A 26,630-nucleotide genomic window follows, 5' to 3' on the forward strand; every position below is an offset into this window, starting at 1 on the left:
TGGTATTTGAATCAAGCATATTTTCTAACGCAAATAGTTTAGTATCGAATTGGCTAAGGCCATCAATGGAGAAGTTATCAACGCAGATTCCATGCAAGTGTACGAAGGCTTGCCGATTATAACCAACAAACATCCTATTTCTGAAAGACAAGGAGTAACACATCATGTTATGAATCATGTTAAGTGGAACGAAGATTATTTCATACACAGATATACACAAGAAGCCAACGCTGCTATTGATAATATACATGCTAAAGGCAAGGTTCCAATAATCATTGGTGGTACTCATTATTATTTACAAAGTTTGCTATTCAGAAATAAAACAGTTGGGGAGAAGGAAGATCCAAAGGCGCTAAGGAAACTTACGAAAGAAGAAGAAGATCTACTCGACGGTCCGGTCGAGCCAATTTTCAATAGGTTGTGCGAGGTTGACCCTATCATAAGTAAAAAGTTCCACCCTCAGGACAAAAGGAAACTCCGGCGTGCACTTGAAATCTACCTCACGTCAGGCATGAAACCAAGTGAATTGTACCGAGAGCAAAAACTCGACGAACTTGAGGACTCATCCTTGAAATACAATACTCTACTCTTCTGGTTGTATTGCGACCCAGAAATCTTGAAAGAACGTCTTGATAAAAGAGTAGACATGATGATGGCTACGGGTGCCCTCGATGAAATCAAAGAAATGGAATCGTATTATCAAAAACAAGACCCTAGACCTGATTGTACCAGAGGAATCTGGCAAGTCATTGGGTTTAAGGAGTTCTTGCCTTGGCTAGAGAATGGTCGATCCGAAGAAAAACTATTTAATGAAGGTGTGGAACGAATGAAAATAAGAACGCGACAATATGCCAAGTACCAAGTTAAATGGATAAAAAAATTATTGGGTGTGGAACTCAATAAAGAGTCTCGCTTTGGTTTCAAGTATGGAGGCAAAATGTATCTTCTCGACGCATCTAATCTTGACAACTGGAACTCATATGTTGGAGAGAGAGGAGTAAAGATCGCCGAACAATTCATTACCAATGGACCCTTAGGTGTATCGGAACCACAAGCTACGGAGAACCTCAAAGAGTTGATACCAACGCCTGATTTCTATGAGAAATTTAATAGCAACAAAACGGTGAATTCTGCGTCTAATTGGAAGCACATGGAGTGCCCTGTTTGTGTTGATGCGGACGGCAAACCGTTTGTCGCAGTAGGGGAAGAAAATTGGAAAATACATGTTAAAAGCAGGCGTCATAAGAAGAAGTTGAACTACAATGAGAAGAAGAGAGCTCATGAAGAACTAATAGCAAAGTACAAAAAGCCTAAGGATGACATTGCATGCGATCAGGAAGCATCATCCTGATGCTGCACATATATAACATGTACATAGTTGTAGATGAATACAGATCACCACAAACTCGTCATCCTCACGCTCATTTGACATAAACGGTTAGTTATGTTAACAGAATAATATAGTTTTCATACACGAAAATCATGTTGTTAGGAGAGAGAATCAGGTCACGTGCAAGACATTGAATGGATCATATGACGTGCGGTCAGGAGACGCGCGCGATCACGAGATATAAAACTCGGGGTTATACCCTGGGGGGAAGTCCAAGTAAGATTAACATAAGTTAGGATAGTTAACAAGTTACGAAGTATCTTTATTGAATCCGTAATTCTTACTCCCCTCAGTATCTTATATTTTATTATTAAGATCATACCAAAACTGTCCTTACAATTGGTAGCGCCGCAACAACGATTCTAGAGGAATCCATCATCAGTCAATCATGTCATCCACTACGGTCACCCCCGACATTCAACAACCTGTTACCACTGGAAACAGAAAGATCCCTGAGAAGAGGATCCCCATGTTGACCTACAACACTCCAGAGGTAGCGAAGTTGTTTCAAACTTGGATCGACATCATCAAAGAGATTTCAACAACAAAGAAGTTGACTAATGAAGAAATTATCGAATTGGTAGATAACCATTGCGAAGAAGAACTTCAAGAAGCATTTCGGACGTACCGAAACCTGAACACGTTTGAGTTAGGGTCTTTCGCCGAATGGCTCCTTAAAAGCAATGGAATAGAGAAACGTTCGCGTTCTCCATTCTCAATTATGAATGACACGCTTCAGGATATTCCTGCAGGTACGTGGCAACACTATTGTGACCAATGGAGAAGAAGAAGGAACCAACTCTACGGAAAGGATCAGACTTTGACAATCGACGATTTGTACCAGTATGCTTTCATTGAAGCAATCAGAGATACTCAGCTCCAAGGCCTTTTGAGGAACCTTGACCCTCGACCAGCGACGGTCAGCGAGTTGGTCGCTCAAGCTGAAATCTTAGCGAAGCGGTACAAGATCCCTATCGAAAGGTTAAACCGCTCTGTGGTCAAACCACACCAGTTGTTCCAAATCAAAGAAGGAAACAAGGATGCGTCAACCGCGGATAGAGGACGTAAGAGATTCAGGGAGAAACGTTACCCGACGAACAAGGAAAGTAACACCACCCAATCAAAACCTTTTAAAAGAAAGCAAGGTTACCGCTTCTCTCACTACAAAAGAAGTTCCAATAAGGATTATCTGAACCAAGATGCTGACAAAGAACAGCCAAAAAAAGACCAAAGCTGGAAGGAAGCTATGTGAACGATCGTTTCAGCGACAACTTAAGAGTTCAACGAATAGCGGTTGAGCAACAAGAACGAAAGAAGAACAAAACAATAGACCTTTCGCAGGCTCCCGATTTGCCCATAAAATATGGCACATTAGATGATTTCATGATCCCTGTAACCGTGAATGATAAATCATTTCCCGGAGTTCTCGTCGATTCAGGCTCACCCCTTGATTTCATCGACCTCGACACGGCGATCGAACTAAAGGCAGAATTACAAGCACTTGCTAAGCCTAGCACACTTACCTTCGCTAAGAAAGGCGAAGTCGACCTGGTAACACACAAGGTTACCCTTAAACTAGAAATGAATGGTTACATTGAGTACAGACCCTTCGTGGTTTATCCAAACCTTCATGATAAGATCCTATTAGGACGCCCGTTCATCATCGACCATCACCGGCGACTCGGACTTATACATCCGCTGATGCAACTCCGGCCAAATCAAACCGTGATCGAGAACGACACGAAGTACGAAGACATTAGTCTCGCAGAACTCGAAAGAGAATGTAAAAAACATAATAATGTTATACTGACTCTCCTTGTGCAAAGGATTGAGTACGACGAGGATGCACATCCAGGCATAGTCCCTGTTGATTTCGACCTAAAACGTTTTGATGACGTTGTAACGGACGCGTTACCCGCAGGTCTACCTCCTGATAGGAAGGTAAAGCATCGAATTACTCTCGTCCAAGGTTCTACCCCGCCGCACCGACCTCCGTACAGATTGTCACACAAAGACAAACAGGAACTATCTACGCAGATTGAGACTCTATTGAAAGATGGACGAGTAATCCCGTATGGTTCCCCTTATGGAGCACCCGTGATCTTCGTGCACAAGAAAGATGGTACCAAACGCTTGTGCGTGGACTATCGTGCATTGAACTTGATCACCATTAAAGAACGATTTCCGCTACCCTTAATTGATGATATCTTTGATACCATTCAAGGTGCGAAAGTCTTCAGCTCCCTTGATCTTCACTCTGGGTACCACCAAGTGGCAATCGCGGAAGAGGATTACGACAAAACTGCGTTCGTAACGCCTTACGGTCAGTACGCGTGGAGAGTAATGCCTTTCGGTCTAACGAATGCTCCGGCTACGTTCCAAAGACTTATGAATGAAATATTTCACAAGATTCTCAACAAGACCGTGGTTGTCTATCTAGACGACATCCTCGTTTTCTCGAAAACGCAGAAGGATCACAAGCGCGATTTAGAAGAGGTATTTAAAATCCTCCGAGCAAACAATCTCATCGCTAAAAGAAGGAAGTGTTACTTCTTCCAAACAAGGTTGAATTTCCTTGGACATGTGATCAGTTCGGAAGGAATTTCCCCGAACGAAGACAAGATAAAAGCCATAAGAACTTGGCCAATCCCGAAATCAAAAAAGGAGGCATTAAGCTTCTTGGGATTGACGACATATTATCGTCGTTTCATTGAGAAATACGCTCATATCGCAGCTAGTCTATACGACTACACCGCTGAAAAAACTAAATGGACTGAAGAACAGACAAGACTGTTTAACGAGCTCAAGGACAGATTAGTTTCTGCTCCTATATTAATATTACCAGATCCAAAGCAGAAGTATGTCGTTTACACTGATGCAAGTGATCGCTGCATCGGTGCCGTCCTACAACAAACGGATAAACATCACAAACTTCTTGGAGTCGTTGCATACGAGTCAAAGAAACTCAGTGGAGCGCAATTAAATTACCCGGTACGCGAAAAGGAATGCTTAGCAATTCACTACGCCCTTAAGAAATGGCAACACTACTTAAGTGGGACAAACTTCATCGTATACTCTGACCACCAGTCCTTGAATTATATTCGCACGACACCCCATCAGAATCCACGTATTTTACGTTGGTTAGAATTCTTCGCACGGTTCGACTTTGAAATCAAATACATTCCAGGACCCAAAAATGTGGTCGCTGACGCTCTTAGTCGCCAACCTCAAACCATTCATACGGTAAATCGAATCGGCTTACTAGAAGAACCTGACGTGTTGAATTTGGAGGTCATGAAGGAAGAATACATCAACGATCACCAGTTCGTCGATGTCTACAAAATCTTAATCGAAAAGCAACCTATTGACCCACAATTAAAAATACAAAACAAACTTCGCAAGTACACCGCATGCGATGGCCTTTTACGCTACGCCATCTCCACGCACGACAATCCACGACTATGCGTTCCGATCGGGGTTGTGCGTCGCCTCCTATTACGACAAGCACACGACGCGGATTTGAACAATCACCCCGGGGCATTAAAGATGTGTGAGACCTTGAGCAGACAATATTACTGGGCCAACATGCTCAAAGACTGTAAAGCTTACGCGAGAACATGCGAAGTCTGTCAACTAACGAAAACTGCCACACAATCTCCATACGGCTTAATCATGCCAATGCCCGTCCCGCAACAGCGATGGACAGAAATATCAATGGACTATATCACAGGTATGGAAAAGTTAAAGAACGGAAATGAAAAGGTCTTAGTGGTCGTCGACCGCCTTACCAAAATGGTACACCTTATTCCGACCCCGTTAGAACTCAATACTAAAGCACTTTTCAATATATTTATGAAAGAGGTTGTCCGATTACACGGAATACCAGAAGCAATAACATCTGATCGAGATCCGACCTTTACCAGTCACATGTGGAGTGTCTTCTCACACTTCCTAGGGATCGACAGACGAATGTCTACTGTCAACCACCCACAAACGGATGGACAGACGGAAAGAATGAACCGAGTGGTAGAACAACAAATTCGCGCCCTACGACTCACGCACAGTGACCTCAACTGGGAAGAACTATTACCTATTGCCGAGTTCGCAATCAATGGGTCATATCAAACAACCATTGGTACTACACCTTTTTTCGCTAACTACGGATTTCACCCTCGTGTTCACTTCAAACTTCCGTCTGATGACGACGTTTCGCTCGACGAAACCATAACCTTAAATGCTAAAGACGTTCTACGATCACATACCACTGTACTTTACCAAATTCGAGAGAATATGGCACAGGCCCAAGACAGCATGGAAAGACATGAAAATCGCCACCGACGTGAATTGATCTTACACCCTGGTGAGCTAGTGGCTATCAAACGCAAACATCTATTTCGTCTGGACTCTCAAACCAAATGGTTACACCCTTACGTTGGACCGTTTACGGTGGAACGACGTATCAACGACAACGCGTACGAAATCAGGCTCCCACCTGATATGCCAACGCACCCAGTCATTAACGTCGAAAATCTTAAACCATTCCTCGAACGAGACCACGATGTTTTGCACATACCGCCATACTCACCACTTGATTTAGATCAACGAATCAACGACATCACTGAAATTACTAAAGTCGACGATTTGGGAATCTTCATACACGTACGCTGGAAACACTGTGATCCTGTCTTGACCACCAAAGTTCATATTGCTGCCTATCGAAAGATAGCCCGTGAGAAACGCTGTCAACTCGAACAAGCGTACAATCACATGAAAGAACTAGACAAACAGTTTCATTCTGAACTCAGTTGGGATACACCTCCGGACAGAGGCCCAACACCTCCGCCAACAACAATGCCTACGCGCAGGCTTCCATCAATCCATGAATCTGCTATCGATCGAGGACGACCGAGATCTAGGAGGGGGAGAATGTTAGGAGAGAGAATCAGGTCACGTGCAAGACATTGAATGGATCATATGACGTGCGGTCAGGAGACGCGCGCGATCACGAGATATAAAACTCGGGGTTATACCCTGGGGGGAAGTCCAAGTAAGATTAACATAAGTTAGGATAGTTAACAAGTTACGAAGTATCTTTATTGAATCCGTAATTCTTACTCCCCTCAGTATCTTATATTTTATTATTAAGATCATACCAAAACTGTCCTTACACATGTAAGGCTTCGTTCCTCATGGCCCAATGGTCAAGGCGTCTGGCTACGATTAGTAACCACTTCTGGAACCAGAAGATTCCAGGTTCGACTCCTGGTGGGGAAGCTTTTTTTTCTCAAAACAAGTCGCATTATCATTTTTGTTTCTTGACAATCGCGAGTGATTTTGATAGCTTCTGAACTCCAATTCAAGCCCCTTTCTAACCCTTACATGCAATGATCATTTACAGCATATATATACTAAACAAGGCTGGCGGGTTGATCTATCAAAATGATCTAAATCCAGGGCTTTCAAAACTTTCAGCAAATGATTATTTAGTACTAGCTGGAACCTTACATGGGGTCCATGCCATTGCTACTCGATTATGTCCAACGGGCTCGAATTTTACCGGAGAGGAGACTAACGTGAACTCTTCCATAATCAGTACAGGGAAATCTCGACTACCAAACTCTAATCGTCTGGGCTTACAAACTATTGAGACAGATCACTTTAGCCTATATGTTTTTCAGACATTGACGGGAATAAAGTTTATCATTGTCACAAGCCCAGCTCCAATAAAGCCAACTGTGTCTTCAGGACCGGGTCAGAGTGACTTACGGAAACAGTACGACATTGTTAGTGATTATTTCAGGCAGTTTTATACCTTTTACTGCGATTACGTGATGAAGGACCCATTTTACTCATTGGACATGCCAATAAAGAGTACAATGTTTGATAGCAAAGTGAAGGCTTTGGCTAAAGATAAGGCATAAGGATAAGGCATGAAGCAGAAGATGAAGCGATTCGAGAGTATCCGTCTCATTAAATCAATGCGCTTCGTTTTGCTTTGAAGACGATCGAAAATTCTAGACAGAAAGGTTAACATGATACCATAATCCATGTTAAGTATACTATAATATCTGCAACTTTGAGAAGACGATGGTGATAGTTACAATGATATAGCAAGCATTAGGTAAGTCGTAGAGTGTCAGCCAAAAGAATCGAAAAAAAAAAATAGAATTGATGGTTTTTTATTTTTCATCAAATAATAAAGACCCTTGATTACAACTTTGCCTTTGAAAATTTCTAATCTTTGTCTTCGACCTACAACAATAGTTGGTGTTGGCCATCTTGAGTAGATTGTGTAAGAGTGTGCACACCTCATCTCCAAATTTTTCATTATCTAACTACATGTCTGTCCCCGAAAAAGAGACAAAGCCTCCCTTGGATACTAGAATCGGAAAGGATTCGCCTTTCACATTTGGTCAGCGGTATCTTACCGAAGAAAAGAATGTTTTTGATCACAATGCATGGGATCATGTTGAGTGGGGGGAGGAACAAATTCAACAAGCCCAAGAGCTTATATCAAAACAATACGACCTGCCTGTGAAGGACTTCGACAAAAAATTGTATAATTCTAATCCAGCAAAATACTGGGATATCTTTTACAAGAACAATAGAGAGAATTTTTTCAAAGATAGAAAGTGGCTCCAGATTGAATTTCCATCGTTATACAAAGTCACTGGAGAAGATTACAATAAGCCGGTTACCATCTTGGAAGTTGGATGTGGTGCAGGCAACACATTCTATCCTATTTTGAACCAGAACAAGAATCCTGGATTGAAGATTGTCGGGTGTGACTATTCAAAAGTTGCAGTTGATTTAGTCAAGAATAATGAAGCCTTTAATGAACACCACGAAAAGGGGATCGCATATTCCTCAGTTTGGGATTTAGCCAACCCAGAGGGAACTCTTCCAGAAGATTTGGAGGAAAATTCTGTGGACATTGTCATCATGGTTTTTGTGTTTTCCGCTTTGCACCCAGATCAATGGAAACATGCCGTTAACAATTTACAAAAGGTTCTAAAACCGGGAGGAGAGATTCTATTCAGGGACTATGGTCGTTATGATTTGGCACAAGTGAGATTCAAAAAGGGCCGTTTGCTCGACGACAACTTTTACATTCGTGGTGATGGTACTAGGGTGTACTTTTTCACCGAAGAAGAGTTGAGAGAAATATTTTGCACCAACGGGCCATTCGAGGAAGAGAGAATTGGCACAGATAGACGTTTGCTTGTGAACAGAAAGAAACAGCTCAAAATGTATAGAATCTGGCTTCAAGCAGCTTTCCGCAAGCCATAAAATTATCATGCAATAAGGATCAAGAAACGAGGACGACGATGTACAAGAAATTATCTAAGTGACGGAATGTTTGCCATACGTCAAGAATTGGCTGGTCGAACAACAAATCCACATTAATACCATGAATGTAGGCAACCCCAATCGAAGTCTTCACGAAAGCACTCGGCAAACAAGACATTAGGGCAGATCCTAGAGTTCTCGGGTGGCCATCCTCTGATACTGTAATGGGCACCTGAATCAAAGTGCTAGAACCAGCTACGTATACCCTGATGGGGATTTTTTGAAACGGAGAACCGCGAGTGATTTTAGCCACAACATTGTGGTAAATGCTATAATCATGGGTTTGTATGGAGTTCCACAATGCCTTCGTATCGTCTTCACTGAGATTGATCATGGCACGCGAGTTCCCATTGATGGCATAACAAGACTGTTTAAGACTGTGTAATATAGTTTGGCTCAAAGTTTTTTCGTAGGTTGGTAAACCTTGGCTGATCCTAAATGGGATGATTGAGTCATCTGGATACTTCAAATTGACGGTCTGCGTTTTGAGTTCTAAAACCCAGGGGCCACGCGGTTCCTTATGACCGGGGAGAAAGAACAAGTCATAAAGAACGCCAATAGGAAGATTCCATTTTAAAGGCACGTCTTCGTACTCCAACCACACAGGAGCAGCTGTGATATCATTTCCAGTGAGATCAGAGAAGAATGCGGAGATTTCGGAATAGAAAAGCGGGAAGTATGCGAGCCTGTACGCCAGTAGTAAATAGTGTGAACCATTAAATTCCACTCGGATGTTTACGGCACCATTCCACACCTTATCTTTGACTATGTCCATGGTTTAAGGAGATCAGTCTCAGACTGAGTTGGAGAGGTGTCTAGGCCAGCGACCTGCATATGATACACCAAGGGCTGGGGATCGGAATCCGATTTCACTTAGCGAACCAGGATAACTATTATTAGCCACATCTGATGCAAGTGACGGATCTCCACTTGCATGAGTTGCCTTGATGTGTGACCAAAAGAGAAGCAGCTTGACAATGTATGCATCACCCGCATACTTTCGCTTGTCGTATTTCCCCATCTGGCGCGCGCACCAGCATCTCCGCATCTACCTTGATCCAAGTATGAAAAATAATTTGTATGAAAGAATCAATAAAGACTAAGCATTCCCGACAATTGGTTAGTAACCCACTTTTCCCGTCTTTCGGTGGCTTCTTCTATATCGGTTTATTTTCTGTTTTCTTCCACCATGGCTCCACATTCCCAACCTTTACCCAAAGTGCGCAAATCATACATCGATCTCCAACCTCCAGTCCGACCCGCAGAAAGATTGGATCTCGATATTGCTTCTGCCATTCGGGCCTTTCTGCCCAGCACCCACAATGTTGAAGATTTACCCTCTTTACCTGCAATCAACATGAAAACCAGACGTTTTCGTAGGAGTGAAGGTCGCAGGCTGATTAGCTCACCTGCATTTTTGCAGTCAAAAGGTGCCATGGGTCTGACAACCACATTTTCAGCTAGTGGGTCAAACAGTACCGCCATGGGTGCCCAAGTTCTGAGCATGGTTCCGTCTCTTCACCGCAGCTCGTGTGCTGAATCTACCAGCGCAGCATCAGACTCTTCTCTGCACTTGAGTCTCCACAGCCACCTGAGTTCTAACGGTACGAAACTGTCATATCGGGAGCCGCCAGTTGAAAAGGCTGCTCCAAATAGCTCTAGCGTCACCATTTTTGACTCCTCGTTTAACATTTCTGCCCCATCACTTGCATCAACAGCTTCTGGTTGCAGACGAGTCAGTCCCCTTGATGATCTGAGATTGATGAACCCTAGTGCATGCGACCAGATATTGAGTCTCTACTTGAAAGATTCAAGTCAGTCATCAGCTTCATCGGTTTACTCGTCGGTTTCTCCATCAGAAGCTTCGTCGAATGCACTCAATGATGTGTTTGAGGAGGTCTTACATGCATATGATTCGGTTGAAGACTTTTCCCAATACGATAGTCTTTTCGATGATGAGAAACACTCAGCATATAATGCGCCTATTAAAAGTGATTCCAGCTCAAAAGACCATGCTAATGAAATTCCCTCTGTTCCAAAGGAATCTTCAGCTGAGGCAAATTCTATTGCTAGAAAAGTGGAAGTTGCACAAGAATTTGCTACCAAAGACAAAACGTCTGTTCCAGAACTACCGGTTTGCCCAAAACCAGGTCATTCTGACCGCCCAAGTAGTGTGTTTTATCCCCCATCGGCTACTTTAAGGCAAAGAGTACTTTCCCTCAATGGTGCTTATGATTATAGTCTTGATATGTGTGCTGATTATGACAAGTCCCGCTTCATGATACCCGAAGAAGACAGAATACACCCCATAGGAGCTCGGTCGCGTCATTCGCATTACCTAGAAAAGAGTTTGTGGGATCAGCCAAGAAAGCCAGAAGTTGCACCAAGTCATGCTTCGCGACGTTTCTCATCTGGCCCTCTTCTCAAGGTAAAGAGACTCTTTAGTGCGCACTAAACAAGTACCAGTTTATTAGGTAGGCTATTTCCCAACTCAAAGCTTAACTACAAGCTCATCCTCTTTGTATTTCGCAATCAAATCAACAATATCATATTTTGACGCAACATTGTCGTTGATAAATCTTCCGCCCAAGTAATGAGGCTTGCCTTGTTTCGCAAACTTAAGCGCACATGGCTTAGGAGCAGTCAAGCTAACTAACATGGAAGCCTTGATGTCAGTATCAAGAGGTCCTTCATCAACATCCCATCCTGAAGGTATATCAATCGAGACAACAGGTGCTATTTCACTTGAATGGGACAGTAAGTATGAAATCAAATCGTCAAAGGGTTCACGTATTGGTGGCTTGAATGAAAAGCCGAAGAGAGCGTCAATTATCACGCTCACAGAACTTCCTTGGAGCAAGCTCTTAACCTCTTCCAAGGTGCTGATTTCCTGAACGCCCAAATCATTCAATTGTTTCATCAAGTTGATGTAAAGATCCTTTTTAGGTCTCTTGGGGTAGAAGATTACTGGCTCGTATGATCTCCACAATTTCAAGTGGCGTGCACAAACTAAGCCGTCTCCGCCATTGTTTCCTGGTCCAACAAGCACTAATACTTTAGACTTGGAATTTTGTGGTGGGTACTGCTTGTAAATGCTTTTAGCGACGGCAAGTCCGGCCAACTCCATAAGCTGATCGATTGAGAAGCTTCCCGTCGACATGAGCTCTTGGTCAAGCTGGGCTGCTGCTTTGGATGAGAGAGTCTTAAACATATTCGGTGATTTATCTCTTGAAAGAATTGTTACTTGTAAGTCAAAGATGTTCTTGAAAGCAAACTAGACACTTGCAATCGTAAGACCTTTCGTATGCACACCGAGATTCAAGAATCTACGCTATGTGGGGTTACTCAGCGCACTTATGAGCGATCAAAAAATAAAGAAAGCAACATGAAGTAAGCAAATGAAAATGAAAATGAAATGAAAATAGAAAAAGGTTTGGCAAGTTCAATGTTCTGTAATTCAAAGCAAATCGCTAACCTCTCGATATCTAGTTACAGAGGCACTGGTTTCATAATTTACATAAAATGATTTCTTCTTTGTAATATCCTAGTCAGAATGAAATTATAGCCCCTGATAAGTAGCATCTACTTTAATTGAACCTGGTGCACAAAGGAGAAAATCACGTGTACCGATCCGTTAGTTCGTTCTGGTTTCTTTTCCTTGCGCGATTGTATTTCCTAGTCTATTTAAGCTTTCTCGGCCAAACGAAGCGCGCACTACTGCATAGAGAATCTACATACCAGGTTGATCCACAGATTCGGTGAGAAAAAAAGACAGCGTAATCAAACAAACAATCAACAGTTCGGTGACCAGGCGTGAAATTGGCTAAAAAATTTTGCACCATGAGTACCTCATATCACACAGATTACAGTTTTGATCTGCCTTCCACTATGAGCGACTCGCCTATGATCAACTACAGAAAGGATTCCAAAAAAGCTATTAAGTTCACATTCATGGTGGCTGGTGAACTGGGAACCGGTAAATCGACATTCATTAATTGCTTGTTGGACAGAAAAGTGATGACTCATACATATGAAGGCGTGGAGAAGAATAGCTCGACTAAGACGTTAACCTTCACCCTGGCCCAAAACGTGGCCTTGCCAAATACTTCTATTTTAGCCAGAAACGAATTTGATGCTTTCAGTGCACATGAAGAACCCGGCATCGCTATAACAGAAACCAAGGTCGAATTATTGGATGACGATAATGTGAGGTTACAGTTGAACATAATTGACACTCCCGGTTTTGGAGACAACTTGGACAATGAACTTTGTTTTGTTGAAATTGAAAACTATCTAAAGCAGCAATTCGACTTGGTTTTGGCCGAAGAGACGAGAATTAGAAGAAATCCTCGGTTTATAGACACAAGAGTTCATGTTTTGATCTATTTCATTACACCTACCGGCCACGGCTTGAGAGAATTGGACATTACATGCATGAAGCGCTTGTCAAAGTACGTCAACATCATTCCTGTCATTGGCAGAGCAGACTCATTTACCGAAAGTGAACTCAGGCACTATAAGGAACAAATCAGACTTGACATCGAGCGCTTTAATGTGCCCGTTTTTCAATTTGACAATGCTATGGATGAGTATGATGAGGATGAGGATTATGATTTGATCCAGGAATGTAAGTACTTGGCTTCTTTGCAACCATTTGCTATAATATCCTCGGAACAAGACTATGAGATCAAGGATACCAATACTGGTGAAACTAAAACTATCAAAGCAAGACAGTATCCTTGGGGATTGGTGGATATCAATAATCCAAGATACAGCGACTTCCCTATTTTGAAGTCTGTGCTCTTAGGTTCTCATTTACAAGACTTGAAGGACTTGACACATGACTTCTTGTATGAAACCTACAGAACTGAGAGGTTGACTAAAGTCACAGGAAAGGGTGACGATGATAGTACCTTCCACGACAGCCATGCTGACCAATCAATTCTGAACTCTGCTATTCCATCATTGTCCAACTTGGCACAATTGGCTGAAGGAAACGATACTACCCGCTTTATGGGCAAGGAAGATTCTGATGATGCCACTTCGCTTGCTTCTGGGCATTCGAAGAAGCCCAAATCCATGTTATTGGACGAGGCTTCGTATACTGCTTCCCCCAAAGTCGATGCTGGGCCTTCCTTTATTTCGTCGTCATCGACTATTTCAGAGACTCGCTCCAATTATTCATCTCATGATGACTTTGCCTCAGAGCGCGAGAATCTAGACAAGACGTCACAGGCATTCAAGAGAATGTCTATTGCTCCGCAACGCAGTCAATTGAGGCAAATCTCTGAAACTGTGCCGTATGTTATTAGGCATGAGCGTATTTTAGAGAGACAACAAAAACTCGAGGAGATGGAGGTTGCCAGTGCGAAAGAATTATCTAATCGTGCTGCCATGTTAGAAAAGAAAGCAGCTGAGCTTAAGGCTAAAGAAAAAATGCTTTTGAAGAAATTGGAAGAATTTAAAAGACAAGAGGCCGAGAAGAAAGCGCAGGAGGCTCAACTGGAGACTCACAGCCACCAAGACAACGAAGGTGAAATTGAAGAACTTAGTGAAGTTGATAACGAGTCTTCAGGAAACTACACCATGCATAAGGACGAAACAATTACTGATTTACATTCAATAGTGAGTAAGCAGTAAAAATGGGATGGCGGGCAACAGAGTGTACGGGCCGAAAAAAAGAAAGCAAGTGAGCAAGTACCGAAACCTCACGTAAACTTCTCAAAGAGAACATCCCTCCAGAGCGATGAAAGCGCAGTTTCCACAAAACAATAATTTAAATTATAAATGGGCTATTTAAGGACAATTGTAGAAAAGAAGTTAAATTTAGCTACCTGATCATGGACCGGGGCAGTGTGAAGTAAAAGCGGCCCCATATATCCTTATTGGTACACGCACGATTAATACAAAAAAATCTGATTTCATGATCAACGTCTGTCCTTGCACTGTTACTAAAACCTTAAGAAACAGAGTCATTCACGTTGAAAACATCCCTTTTTTTGTGTTTAATTAAGACTGTGAACCTCTTTTTTTGCTTGATTGCCTTCTCCAATCACTATTGATCCATATACACTGCTTTATAAGTGCATCAACATCATTACAGAAGCGCAATGAATATCGCCGGTCTTTTGGAATCTGCATTATTTGCCACAGATGCGGCAGCTAGAAATGAAGCCGAGAGTCAATTGTCTCAGCTTGCAACCAACCAATTCAATGAATACATGTTGTATTTGGCTGATGTGTTGGTTAGTCAAGAAAAGCCAGAAATTAGAATGTTGGCGGCACTTGGTTTGAAAAACCAGTTGACTTCGAAAGACAGTAGAGTTAAAGCAGAGCAACAAGCGAGATGGATTGCCATGAATCCCGAGTCGAAACAGAAGATCAAAGAGATTTCCATGTCTGTTTTGTTGAGCAATGATGACAAAATGACCTCGTCCATTCCTCAGCTAGTGTCTACGATTGCCACGATAGAGTTACCGAGAGATGAGTGGCCAGACTTAATCCCAACAATTATTGAGAATACAAAAACGGAGAAGCCAACACAGGTGAAACGTTCTTGTTTATTGACGATTGGTTATATTTGTGAAGGTGCTGATGCGAATGATCCTCGTATTATTGCTCAATCTAATGGTATTTTGATTGCAATTGTTCAGGGAATTCAAGCAAGTGAACCATCTACACAAGTTCGGTTAACTGCTTTAAATGCATTGATCAACTCGTTGCAATTCATTAAACTTAACTTTCAAAGAGAAGGCGAGAGAAACTTCATCATGCAAGTGGTTTGTGAAGCAACTCAAGCTGAGGACACAGAATTACAAGCCGCTGCTTTTGGTTGCCTTGCTAGAATAGTTCAATTATACTATCAGCACATGTCCTTATACATGGAGAAGGCATTGTACGTGTTGTCTATCAACGGTATGCAAAGCCCTAATGAGAGGGTTGCATGTATGGCAATTGAATTCTGGTCTACTATTTGCGAAGAGGAGTTCGAAATTGCATACCAGCTTCATGAATACAACGAACCTGGGCAAGCTGCGTCTCCAGAACTTACATCTTTCAATTTTGCTCTATTTGCTACGAATGATGTTTTACCGGTCTTATTATCGTTGTTGACAAAGCAAAATGAGGATCCGGAAGATGATGATTGGTCTGTGGCTATGGCTGCTGGTTCTTGTTTGCAATTGTTTGCTACAACCACAGGCATGTATGTGGTAGAACCAACATTGAAATTTTTTGCTGCCAATATTGAGCTGACGGAGTGGAGAAACCGTGAAGCTGCTGTGATGGCTTTTGGATCTATTTTAGAAGGACCAGAAATTGATCATTTACGATCCGCCATTCAAGAGGCCATTAAACCTATTTTGAGTTTGATTACCGATCCAACTTTGCAAGTTAAGGAAACAGTTGCCTGGTGTTTGGGAAAGATTGCCGAAGTAGCATTAAGTGCAGTTGACCTTAACCAGGACTTAGAATCTTTGTTGGGCGCCTTATTACATGGCTTGGGAGACCATCCAAAGGTCTCTGTCAACTGCTGCTGGGCATTGATGAACATTTTGGAACAGCTTTGCCTGGAAGCCCCTGAACAAGAATCAAGCATGTTGTCAAGGTATTACGAGACATTCATTCCAGCTTTGGTGCAGCTTTCCAACAAGGAGGACAATGAGTACAATTCTAGAGCTTCTGCATACGAAGCCTTGTCTTCCTTCGTGACTTATAGTGCTAACGATTGTATGGGCATTGTCAGCAACATCGCTACAGAGGTTTTGAGCAGGTTGGAGGCAACCATAGCCATGCAACTGCAGGTTTTCAGCGTCGAAAGCAGATCCGCTTTGGAAGAATTACAAGTTAATATATTGTCCTTGTTGACTGCTGTGATCAGACGCTTGAGCTCTCAGGTACAAGGTGCAGCTGATAAGTTGATGACAATGTTCATCAAGTTGTTGGAAGCGCAACAGCCAAATGCTTTGATTGAAGAGGATATTTTCATTGCTATCTCTGCTGTCTGCAGTGCAGTTGGCCCCGAATTCTTGAAGTACATGGATCTGTTTATTCCATACTTGACTAAAGCATTGGCTAATGTGGAATCTCCAACCTGCAGCACTGCTGTTGGCTTAGTGGCGGATTTGGCGCAATCTTTGGGCCCAGCAATTTCCCCATACTTGAACGGATTGATGGAAATTTTAGGTGCTAACTTGAATAACCCTACAGTGAAGAGAGAATTGAAACCAGCCATCGTGTCATGCTTTGGCGATATTGCTAGTGTTTTGGGAGAAAACTTCCAGCCTTACATGCAAGTTGTCATGCAAATTTGTACCGAACTCACTAGTCTCGCACCTACGGACAACACATATGAGTCTATTGATTACGTGAACTCCGTGAAGGAAGCAGTGTTGGACTGTTACGTTGGTGTTGTCAGCAGCTTGTCATCGCAACCAGAGGCTCTCTATACCATCCTTGGTCCTGTTTTCCGGTTGATTGAACAAATTGCAGGCGACGTGGAGTTGGCTACAAATGAATCAACTGCGAGGTCTGCAGTCGGCTTGTTGGGAGACATTGCAGCTATGTACCCTGATGGCCAGTTGAAGGAATTTTACCTGCAAGAGTGGATTACATGGTTCATCAAGAAGACAAGAAACAACACCACCTTTTCACAACAAACAAAGGATGCAGCTAGATGGGCCAGAGACCGCCAGAAGCGGCAGATCGCCTGATTTTTTTTTCTTCTCATTCGATTTCATCGACTCTCTCTAGTTTATTTCTGAAAATGTCTTTCCTCTCCTCTATCCTCCTTGATCCATCCAATTTTTGTCATATCTACATCTCCATCTACATCTCTATTTACGTTTCTGACTACCTATCTCATATCCTCTATATTCTGATATGTCAGTTCTTTTCATTCTAATGACTTCTCTCTCATGTCATTTATCATGTCATATCTCAAATCTTCGTGGTCCCTGATCTCTCATCTCTCATCTCTCATCTCTCTCGCTTCTCATTTCTCATTTCTCATTTCTCATCTCTCATCTCATCTCCATCTCTCATCTCTCATCTTTCATCTCTCATCTCTCATCTCTTATCATCTCTAATTTCTTCTCTCATTTACTCTCTGATTACATATCTCAACTTATCATCTCATTTATCACATATACATATAATAATTCTACTTCTTTAATGTCACATCTTATGTATCTATCTTTTGTATGATCGTCAAATAAATTTAGACGTTTTCTTCATGTAGGTGAACACCATACGCACTTACCGCCCAACGCGGGCGCGAAATAGTTAAACTTTGCACACTAGACGTCTACCAGTATGGATTACAATCCTATTCCTTTCGACCATACTTACATTCTTTATGATCCAGATGACATTTTGTCTGTGGCAAGTGTCCATTTCTCGTTACTCCCTATATACATCATGGTCTTCTACACTGCATGGTTTCTCATTACGCGAGAGATCGAGCCCGTTATAGTTGTCGGTGGTCACCTCATTAATGAAGGTATTAACAAGGTGGTCAAATGTTTAGTGAGGCAGCCTCGGCCTGAGTTTCATAAAGACTTTGGGATTGGAACTTATGGGTTATCTTACGGTATGCCTTCTGCACATTCACAATTTATGGGTTTCTTTGCAACTTACTTTGTGTGCATTGTCTTGTTCAGAGTACCAATCAAGAATATGGGGAAGCTTATTGCGGTTGTCATGCTATATATTTCTTGTCTCTGTGTGGCGTCTTCGAGAGTCTATCTTTTGTATCACACTGCTGCTCAGGTTGCTGTGGGTGTAACTGTGGGAGCCGTTTTTGGTTTGGTGTTTTTCATAATTCTGGCTCTTGCAAGGGATGTGGGAATAGTAGACTGGGTTATTCTGTGGCCACTCGTCAAAGATTTCTACGTCAAAGATTCCTACTACCATTGTTATGAAACATTCGAAAGCGAGTTCCTATCATACAAAGCCAGAATCGAAAAAAAAGAAACGTAAAAACTTAATAGAAAAGGCTATACCAGCCGACATAATTTCAGTTTCTATTGAAACGTCTATAAATAATATTACACGTTGAACACACCTTTGACTAAAAGTCATCCCAAGCATCCTCCTCCTCGTCTTCTTGCGTCAGCTTGCCGAACTCTTTGGTTTCCTTGCTTGAGAATCCAGGCTTAGAAACCGGGTTTTCAAATGACGACAATGACGACTTTTGCTCTGGTCTCTGAACACCAAAAGCGGGCTGGACCTCCTTCTTGCGTTGGCCAAAACCTTGGAAAAAGTTATCCACAGTACCGTTCAAACCTTTTTCCTGAACCTCTTTTGTAAAGGTTTGGAACGTTTCCTGCCCATACTTGCCAGTTTCTTGCATCTTCTGGCCGAATTGAGCCATGGCTCTCTTAGCCTCGCTTCCAATATCGGTTTCTTGCAAATGACTGAACCCGGGTTTTATCACTGTTTCATTCACTTCACTCACGGATTTGGCCACAGTTGAGGAAAACAATCCCCATCCCTTCGTAAGAGTACCAACGGGATCTTCTTGGAGACTATTGAAAGAAAAGGCAGAAAACGCACCACCTGATCTACTGGACGCAGCAGGTGCCGGTGTGTTTCCAAACCCTGAGTATTTTCCTCCTTGAGATGGAGGGAGAGAATCCGATCTTTGTTCGTTTGCGGATCCAAGACGAGCAAAGTAGTCTTCGTTTCTGCTTTTGTCAATGACGGGTACACCGTTTGCTTGTGCGATAGTCTCTTGGCCAGTTGGCAAAGTTTCATTCGAATGATCCTTTGGTACGAAGTCCCGTCCTTCTATGACACACAGCAAGTATTCTTTATAGTCTTCAGCCACATAGTTGTCGAACTTAGCTCTGATAGGTAACGAAAGATCCACATTGTGTTCCACAAAGTAAGCTTTGCACTTGTCATTACCTCCTTTTTCCATTCTCAATACTTCCTCTGGTTTGAACTGGTCCATAGTTATAGAACGAACAAACGAAATATGAACACCCAAACCACGATGTACACCAGCACATTCAAGGCAGATAAAGATGCCAAATTTGGGTGATGCCCACTGAGGATTGAAAGCGTCACAGTCGAAACATCTCTTGTTTCCTTCCGACTTTTGCAAAAGCAAAAGCTTACGGCGTGTTTCAGGATCAATTGACATTGGGTGTAGAAAATAATCTGACGCTCGTCCACAAGTATCGTGCGGTTGTGCGCGCACCAATACTCCTAGATAACCGATTATCTGTGATTAAGAAGCAAACTAGACGAGTGATATTCTTAAGCAACCATATTGGTAAACTAACTATATTTCAACTCTTAGGGAACAGAGCTATACTATAGATACTACTTCAAAGCAAGGAATGGTCAAATTGAACGACATACATGATAATTGGATGTATTATCTTTCCTATAACTTCGCCACAGGCTCTGTGTTCCGCTTCGTAAGTTCAACGGGATACAAGCTTGCACTGGTCAGCTGACCGTTTTGCCATGCCGCACCATCGACAACCAGTACAGTTCCTGTCACATAGCTTGCAGCTGGTGAGAACAAAAAGACTGTAGTATCGGCAATGTCCCTTGTGGTACCCAATCTCTGGAGCGGTATGTTTTTAACATAAGCCTCCTTGTCTCTGATCAACCTTTCCAAACCCTCTGTTTCGTCAATGGCGCCAGGAGCCACACAGTTAGAGCGGATTCCCAATGGTCCAAGCTCTACTGCTAAAGCGTTTGACAAAGCATCCACGCCCGCTTTTGCGGCTCCCACATGAACCTGGAATGGGACACCATAGTAGTGCAATGTGGCACTCACAAAGAGAATTGCACCCCTTGATTTTTTGAGCTCGTTGAACGTCGCCTTCACTGTATTGAAAGATCCAAGCAAATCAATTCCCACCACTGATGCAAAAGCGTTCGATGACAAGTGGTTAAAATCCGCCAAAAAGTTTCCTGCTGCGCCTGCAATCACAAAATCAATTCTTCCCAATTGCTGGACAGTTTTCTCAACTGCTTTTGCTATAGATTGGACATCACGCACATCTGTGTTGGGGCAACTTACAACCTTGGCACCTGGACGTAAGCGGCTGATCTCATCCGCTGCCTGGTTTGTTTTCTTTTCGTTTCTTCCCACAATGGCGGCATCGGCTCCAAGTAAAACTAAAGCTTCTGTTTGCACACGACAGATGGTGCCTGCACCACCAGTGACGAAGACAACCTTTCCCTTGAAGAGATCCTTCTTCCAGGAACTATTCTCAATATATGAAGCATCTAAACCCATTATTCTTGTTGATATAAATTTCTTCTGGGGAAACTGCGGACCTTATGTACAAATAGTTGTGGCGCGTGCAGGCTAAAATGCGGGGTGAGGTTGTGACATGCCGAGGAATTCCCAGGCATATGAAAGTAACTGTCACTCTTAGGAAATCGAATAAATCACACAAGAGGAATTAGGTAAAAATAGTGCAAGCTTAATCATGCAGTGATGGTGACTTGTTCTCCAATGAGATATCTTTAGGGTTTTTTTATACGCTGGCTGTCGTCTCAAGTTGGGGGCTCTTTTCAAAGGATAACTGACCCTTTTTCTTTCGAGAAACTCCGTTGGAAGAGTTCTCTGACACGTTCTGAGATGGTTCTGATTCTTCCAGGTCAGTCAGTAGTTGATCATGATGTCGTTTGTTGTTTTCAGAGAATTCCTCTTGAATATCCTGAAAAATGTTAGTAGGTCCAACATTCAGCACATTATTAGTATGTGAGACGAAAATCTCTTTCTCTGTCTGGATTGGAGAGGAAAGATCATTATGATGCGAAATGTTGTCCTCATCTGCATCAATGCTTGTCGCGGTTGCATCCTTATTAACCTCCATATTTTCTTCAGCTAAACGAATCAAATCACGACCCGTCGAGACGTAATCTATTTCGTGCAACACGAAGTGTTTTTCAGTTTTATGAATGTATAATGCCAACTGCCGGTAATTCTTACCTTTGAACCGCTGAATGATCGTTTCCAATAAATCAATGCACAGAGAGTTTGCAAGATTATTCGCCGATGAAACAGACTTGAAAAATACAAAGAAGCTATGAAGCAAGTCATTATGAATGATGTACTGAGTCAGTGCATAATCATTCAATAGTAGGACACTTTTGAGGCATCTTAATGCTCCTAACTTCAAAATTACTTTGAAATTCAATTCCAAAACTTTCGCAACTCCTCTCATGACGTTGTTGTTGAAAAGAAATGGTTTGTAAAGGGAAGGATGATGTTCGCGTAGGCAAAAGGACAATAGATCACAAAGATGCTGATAAAGAATTGGATCATCCATCATTTTTGAGATCGCTATTTCTTGTTTCTTGGTATCTTCTGAAAGAAGGTCTCTGAAATCTTTGAAGAGCATTGGAGCAACTTCTTTATAAAATGCTTCCAAATATTGTTTCACACCCAGCTCAGAGTCCGGAGGAAAGCATTGTCCACTCCCGTTATCAAGAATATTGCCTTCGCCTGATTCTTCACACAGGCTCGATAGAAGCATCTTCAATGCTTCATAAGCCTGGATTTTAAGTCCTGGATTTTTATCTTTAAGTATCAATTGACATAAAACGACTGTAGTCGACATGTCACTCACTAACTTCATCTTCAATGGCTTGCCGGCATTCTCAGTGGTGAGGTCACAAGGCTCCTTAGTTTCAAGCAGATTTGTACCTGGCATTGGACACTCTAGCTCATCAACATACTCACCTCGCGTTGCTGTGTTAACAAGTGAGACATCCTGTTCTATTATGGACACGAGAAGTTCTGTACCGCCGACACGGGTATCGCTATCTGTATCTCTCAACGCGAATTCAATCATTTTGAATAGACCAGACTTCACTAAAGCAATAAAAAATTGCGGTCTTTGATTTGCTTGATGGTTCTTAGCAACTAGCACATATTGATGTAGCATTCTGACACCATCTCTTTTTTTTTGAACGTCGGATTTGCTTTTTAAATCGTACAACAGAAATAAACGACTAAAGAAATGATCACTTGCGTTCGAATCAGTCATAAAGCTAATGATTTCCATCTGGTTAGAGTAGATAAAAGAAGATAATGTTCCGAGAATTTGCTCGTCCATACTTCTGGCAAGCACCACATCTTTCAAGTAATTCAAGACAAAGTCTTTCCGAAAGATGCTCATGTCTGAATTTATGCTTGTTTCCAAGTGTGGAATCGGGACAACAGTTTTGAACTTTGATTTGTCACTTAAATATTCCCTATGGCAAGCTTTGAAATTAGGGAAGTCTCTGTCATATTCCAAGATTCCTGCGAGCCCAGTTGCATTCTTTTCCGTCCTGACGAGTTCTTCCAAAACATCTGGCTCATTATAAAGTAGGATTACTTTTGTGATGTCACTCAACAAATGTAAACTGTGGATATCATGATTAGCTTCCGCCTGGTTGAAAATATTCAAAAGCTTCTCGAAATAATTTTGCTGGAGCAAGAATTCCGAAATTTTGGATCGAGTGTAATGCGAATTTGAACCCTGATTAATAACTTCTAAAATGTTCTGAAGATTTTCACATGTGGGACTTTCATCAGGATAGGTTATTGGTCCCGTTATTAGCTCTGTAATCTCCCGAGGACCCTCAGACGCATCTTGCATCGTGGACAAAACATAGTATAAGGAGATCGTTGGACTCAAATTTTTTTGTTGTACCTTCACAATGAAATCACATAAATCGGCACAACCTTCATTCTCTTGGAAGGAGAGTGCCAAGTCTTTCCCTGACAAGTCGGTCCAGACTATCAATGTTTCTTGTTGCCGCTGATATTGGATGGTACCTTCCAAGTATGATTTCAAGATAATATTATCAGAATCCAATTCACTCCGGACAATGAAGTACGGCTTGTTCGTCTTTTTGTCAACTTCTCCCATGCAATAACCTGTCCCATTATCCAACCAGTCTTCCCCTTCGAGAAAATACACTTTCACGCGTCTGGCTAGTTTACTTTTGATCATTTGACGTTCCTCATCATCTGCATCTTCAACTTCCCCTGATAACTCGCTCAAAATGATTGGATCTTCCTCTTTTTCTCCGTTAGGTCGGCTCTGTGGCTCCGTTTCCATATTGCCTGTCTAGCCGCTTCGCAATAGGTAAAAAGTGCTAATGACTGAACGCAACAACAAAACGATAAAGCACGGCACTTGAGAACAGAATAGAGCTGCTTGATTTAGCCCAGATATAAAAGTCAGAATAGTATTGTTCTTATACTCCAAGTACCAGTTGGTAGAAAAGAAGCAACGCGAAACTCTTAGTACTAATTGCGTTTATACTGTATTGAACATCAAATCTTATCAGTTGGTGTCCAGGTGTCACAAGAGAGAACACGTCTTGTGCCTAATACTAACCAAAAACGGGGCCGAAAAAATTTTGAATACTCTAATTCGTAATAAATGAATTCCAATATAATCCCAAATACATCTCTTTTGACCATTTCGTCTATTTTTTAAAATTGTGGCCGCGTTTGATGTTTTCAATATTTACAGGTATTGTCAAAGTTTGAGGAAAACTGGTTTCCGTTACTGAAAATTCGCATCCATGGGCATATGTGAACAAAATTGAACGAACGAGTTAGATCGATAAATACTAACCATAATGGTATTAAGCTAAATGAAATTGTGAATTGAATTTTCAAATTGCAACGATGCCGGTAAATGACCTGTTGTGCATTGTATTCTAAATATGTACAAGTAACTAACGACAAACAAGTGCAGCAGAGGATAGACTTCTCAACCAATCAGCATTATCAACATCATGGGTATCCTCAACTTCACCCCATTCTTGGGTTTGGAATATTGTTTCTAAGTTTCCCATCTCAACGATTTCCTCAACAGACTTCTTGAAGTATTCTGCCTCATTCGCCTTATTCACTTGGTATAGTTCCGATTGAATCTGCGAATCCGATGCATTCGATCTGACAATAGCAGCACCACACAAAAAAGACTTTGACGAAAGAACAGCTTTCTCTAAAGCAACAAGGTCGTAGATAGGTAAACTGTCCAACCACAGCAATACGATATTCTGGGTGGTGATAGTTTGACTATTACCTCTAATACCATCAGTCTCACAATCAAGGTAAGTCAACTCAACTTTATGGTCAGGAGATGGAAGCAAATCTTTCTTTCTGCCGAATTCAGTGAAATAAGATTCAAATTCCTCGATCAAGGGTCTATACAACTCTTCCTGCTTGTTTCTCAAGCGACCCTCGTACTCATCCAAGGTGGTGAAAATCAAGCAGGTGTCTGTGTCCAAGTAACGCAAGATGTTATATTTGATATCTTGCAAATCGCCGACTTTGGTCACCAAATCTTTATCCACTTCTTCAGAACCAAACACAATACCTAAGTCTGTGGCACGAGCTACCATGGAAGTTAATGGCAACGAGTTAGGTTTTATCTTCAAATCAATCAAGTTTTCCCACTCATGGCTAACTAAATACGCCAACTGTTTCTTATTGGCTGGAACAGAAAGTATATTGCCGAGAGGAGTCTTGAGAGCCTTCCCATCAAGGTGGGTTTCAAAAGATTGGGTTTTCTTATTGAAGCTAGTTTCTACCTTGTCCCAAAACTTCGTAAGAGTCTTTTCCAACCTGTTCGCCTCTGATTTGATGTTAACATCGCCACTAATGGGTTGGCTTGAGTTGACGCCAGTTGCCGCATTGGAAGCAAACCTGGCAAAGGAAAAGCCAATACCGCATTGCTTCCTCGGGAAAATAGGTAAACTTCTTCTGGCTATTTGAAGCATTCTATGATGACAAGGTGAGTACAACGAAATATTGGAGTGCGCGTAACGAACCTCTCTCAAAGTGCTACAGTACCGAACTTAGGCAAAGAAAAGAACACCATTGATTTATCCTACTAAAATTGTGAATACCTGAAAAAAATAATGTCCCTAGATCCACAGTCTTTGCAAAAGTTGCTCATTGAGATGGACAACCAGCTCAACAAATCAAGAGCTGAGTTGAACATGTGCAACCTCCAGTTGGAGAGAGTTGATGCCAATTTGAAAATTATTGAGTCCACTACGTCCAGATTGAATAAGCTTACAAGTCCTGGTGATAAGGTTTGGAAAGGTATTGGTAAGGCATTTGTTCAAAATGATGTTTCCGAGTATCTTGTCAAGATTGGTGAAGACAAGAAACAGTTCGCCGAAACAGAAAAGCTGTTAAAAACTAAGAAGCACTACTTGGAAGCTAATTTGGAGAAAACTATACAGAACATGACCGAGATCGTGGGCAAAAAGTGATCAAAAGACACATTGGATACTCTTTGATGTCTCGAGCAGTGCATCATTAGATAAAATCAACTATAGCTACAACTAATAATATTCTTCTTTCCATCCGTATCTGAAATTAGTATTAATCAATGCACCTAAAAAGCCAGTCTTGAAGCAACTGCTCCCAACGAAAACGTCCAAGGATGGCGTTTCCTAAAGTGCCACATTTTAATGGGTATATTATCATTATTCCATCTAGAAAGGCATCGTTTAGATGGAAAAACTGCTGACGTTTCAAACTGTGGCTTAATCACTATCCTCGTCAACACCATCGTCCAAAATGCGACGTTCAAGATCATTTTCCGCTTCGTCTAACTTTCTTTTGTTTGACATCTTCGCTGTCAAAAATTCGTTGATCTTGTCTTGAACAGTGGTCAACTGTGCTCTGAGTGAACCTAGTGGTGTATCTTTGGGCTCGCTAGGCCTATCTTTGTCCTCTCCTCCCGCTTTGATCACAATATCTGAAATTTGAGTAGTTTTGCCGTCTGTAGAATGAGGCCCATTTCCTGGAATAAAAGTGACACCTTCTATCTCACTGGGGGAAGTGTATAATGCATGAGGCACCAAAGAACTCATTTCTAACTTCTCTGGAATATTT

At 41.9% G+C, this 26,630-nt stretch overlaps 17 protein-coding genes and 1 non-coding gene across 18 annotated transcripts; 11 read left to right on the forward strand and 7 right to left on the reverse strand. All coding sequences in view use genetic code 12, as the record gives it.

The window, feature by feature from the left end:
* Window positions 1-91: 91 nt before the first annotated feature.
* Window positions 92-1,351, forward strand: FOB63_001659 (tRNA dimethylallyltransferase; the record flags this gene model as incomplete). Its single annotated transcript, XM_002618221.2, has 1 exon — window positions 92-1,351. The coding sequence occupies one exon, from the start codon at window positions 92-94 to the stop codon at window positions 1,349-1,351; it is 1,260 nt and encodes a 419-aa protein (XP_002618267.2).
* Window positions 1,352-1,778: 427 nt separating this feature from the next.
* FOB63_001660 (uncharacterized protein) lies at window positions 1,779-2,642 on the forward strand (the record flags this gene model as incomplete). The annotated part of the gene is made up of 1 exon (XM_066102181.1): window positions 1,779-2,642. One exon carries the CDS (start codon window positions 1,779-1,781, stop codon window positions 2,640-2,642), a length of 864 nt encoding a protein of 287 aa, XP_065958479.1.
* A 131-nt stretch (window positions 2,643-2,773) lies between these two features.
* FOB63_001661 (Reverse transcriptase (RNA-dependent DNA polymerase) family protein) lies at window positions 2,774-6,355 on the forward strand (the record flags this gene model as incomplete). Its single annotated transcript, XM_066102182.1, has 1 exon — window positions 2,774-6,355. One exon carries the CDS (start codon window positions 2,774-2,776, stop codon window positions 6,353-6,355), a length of 3,582 nt encoding a protein of 1,193 aa, XP_065958480.1.
* A 218-nt stretch (window positions 6,356-6,573) lies between these two features.
* FOB63_005531 lies at window positions 6,574-6,664 on the forward strand. Its single transcript has one exon. It is a non-coding gene; the product is annotated as a tRNA-Arg (tRNA).
* Window positions 6,665-6,774: 110 nt separating this feature from the next.
* FOB63_001662 (TRAPP subunit) lies at window positions 6,775-7,311 on the forward strand (the record flags this gene model as incomplete). The annotated part of the gene is made up of 1 exon (XM_002618220.1): window positions 6,775-7,311. One exon carries the CDS (start codon window positions 6,775-6,777, stop codon window positions 7,309-7,311), a length of 537 nt encoding a protein of 178 aa, XP_002618266.1.
* Window positions 7,312-7,729: 418 nt separating this feature from the next.
* On the forward strand, window positions 7,730-8,680 carry ABP140 (Abp140p; the record flags this gene model as incomplete). The annotated part of the gene is made up of 1 exon (XM_002618219.2): window positions 7,730-8,680. One exon carries the CDS (start codon window positions 7,730-7,732, stop codon window positions 8,678-8,680), a length of 951 nt encoding a protein of 316 aa, XP_002618265.1.
* A 19-nt stretch (window positions 8,681-8,699) lies between these two features.
* Window positions 8,700-9,515, reverse strand: FOB63_001664 (uncharacterized protein; the record flags this gene model as incomplete). Its single annotated transcript, XM_002618218.2, has 1 exon — window positions 8,700-9,515. The coding sequence occupies one exon, from the start codon at window positions 9,513-9,515 to the stop codon at window positions 8,700-8,702; it is 816 nt and encodes a 271-aa protein (XP_002618264.1).
* A 414-nt stretch (window positions 9,516-9,929) lies between these two features.
* FOB63_001665 (uncharacterized protein) lies at window positions 9,930-11,195 on the forward strand (the record flags this gene model as incomplete). The annotated part of the gene is made up of 1 exon (XM_002618217.2): window positions 9,930-11,195. The coding sequence occupies one exon, from the start codon at window positions 9,930-9,932 to the stop codon at window positions 11,193-11,195; it is 1,266 nt and encodes a 421-aa protein (XP_002618263.2).
* Window positions 11,196-11,231: 36 nt separating this feature from the next.
* On the reverse strand, window positions 11,232-11,951 carry FOB63_001666 (NADHX epimerase; the record flags this gene model as incomplete). Its single annotated transcript, XM_002618216.2, has 1 exon — window positions 11,232-11,951. The coding sequence occupies one exon, from the start codon at window positions 11,949-11,951 to the stop codon at window positions 11,232-11,234; it is 720 nt and encodes a 239-aa protein (XP_002618262.2).
* Window positions 11,952-12,580: 629 nt separating this feature from the next.
* SEP7 (septin) lies at window positions 12,581-14,380 on the forward strand (the record flags this gene model as incomplete). The annotated part of the gene is made up of 1 exon (XM_002618215.2): window positions 12,581-14,380. One exon carries the CDS (start codon window positions 12,581-12,583, stop codon window positions 14,378-14,380), a length of 1,800 nt encoding a protein of 599 aa, XP_002618261.2.
* Window positions 14,381-14,850: 470 nt separating this feature from the next.
* On the forward strand, window positions 14,851-17,451 carry FOB63_001668 (karyopherin beta; the record flags this gene model as incomplete). The annotated part of the gene is made up of 1 exon (XM_002618212.2): window positions 14,851-17,451. The coding sequence occupies one exon, from the start codon at window positions 14,851-14,853 to the stop codon at window positions 17,449-17,451; it is 2,601 nt and encodes an 866-aa protein (XP_002618258.2).
* Window positions 17,452-18,052: 601 nt separating this feature from the next.
* Window positions 18,053-18,718, forward strand: CWH8 (Cwh8p; the record flags this gene model as incomplete). The annotated part of the gene is made up of 1 exon (XM_002618211.2): window positions 18,053-18,718. The coding sequence occupies one exon, from the start codon at window positions 18,053-18,055 to the stop codon at window positions 18,716-18,718; it is 666 nt and encodes a 221-aa protein (XP_002618257.2).
* A 91-nt stretch (window positions 18,719-18,809) lies between these two features.
* AGE3 (Age3p) lies at window positions 18,810-19,886 on the reverse strand (the record flags this gene model as incomplete). Its single annotated transcript, XM_002618210.2, has 1 exon — window positions 18,810-19,886. One exon carries the CDS (start codon window positions 19,884-19,886, stop codon window positions 18,810-18,812), a length of 1,077 nt encoding a protein of 358 aa, XP_002618256.1.
* Window positions 19,887-20,132: 246 nt separating this feature from the next.
* On the reverse strand, window positions 20,133-20,999 carry SPS19 (uncharacterized protein; the record flags this gene model as incomplete). The annotated part of the gene is made up of 1 exon (XM_002618209.1): window positions 20,133-20,999. One exon carries the CDS (start codon window positions 20,997-20,999, stop codon window positions 20,133-20,135), a length of 867 nt encoding a protein of 288 aa, XP_002618255.1.
* Window positions 21,000-21,243: 244 nt separating this feature from the next.
* PSY2 (Psy2p) lies at window positions 21,244-23,823 on the reverse strand (the record flags this gene model as incomplete). Its single annotated transcript, XM_002618208.2, has 1 exon — window positions 21,244-23,823. One exon carries the CDS (start codon window positions 23,821-23,823, stop codon window positions 21,244-21,246), a length of 2,580 nt encoding a protein of 859 aa, XP_002618254.2.
* Window positions 23,824-24,451: 628 nt separating this feature from the next.
* FOB63_001673 (ATP synthase complex assembly protein) lies at window positions 24,452-25,501 on the reverse strand (the record flags this gene model as incomplete). The annotated part of the gene is made up of 1 exon (XM_002618207.2): window positions 24,452-25,501. One exon carries the CDS (start codon window positions 25,499-25,501, stop codon window positions 24,452-24,454), a length of 1,050 nt encoding a protein of 349 aa, XP_002618253.1.
* Window positions 25,502-25,642: 141 nt separating this feature from the next.
* FOB63_001674 (prefolding complex chaperone subunit) lies at window positions 25,643-26,002 on the forward strand (the record flags this gene model as incomplete). The annotated part of the gene is made up of 1 exon (XM_002618206.2): window positions 25,643-26,002. The coding sequence occupies one exon, from the start codon at window positions 25,643-25,645 to the stop codon at window positions 26,000-26,002; it is 360 nt and encodes a 119-aa protein (XP_002618252.1).
* Window positions 26,003-26,278: 276 nt separating this feature from the next.
* Window positions 26,279-26,608, reverse strand: FOB63_001675 (chromatin DNA-binding EKC/KEOPS complex subunit; the record flags this gene model as incomplete). Its single annotated transcript, XM_002618205.1, has 1 exon — window positions 26,279-26,608. The coding sequence occupies one exon, from the start codon at window positions 26,606-26,608 to the stop codon at window positions 26,279-26,281; it is 330 nt and encodes a 109-aa protein (XP_002618251.1).
* Between the last annotated feature and the right edge of the window lie 22 nt (window positions 26,609-26,630).

This window comes from Clavispora lusitaniae, assembly GCF_014636115.1.
Source record: "Clavispora lusitaniae strain FDAARGOS_655 chromosome Unknown tig00000038_pilon, whole genome shotgun sequence".
Classification (NCBI taxonomy): Eukaryota; Fungi; Ascomycota; class Pichiomycetes; order Serinales; family Metschnikowiaceae; genus Clavispora; species Clavispora lusitaniae.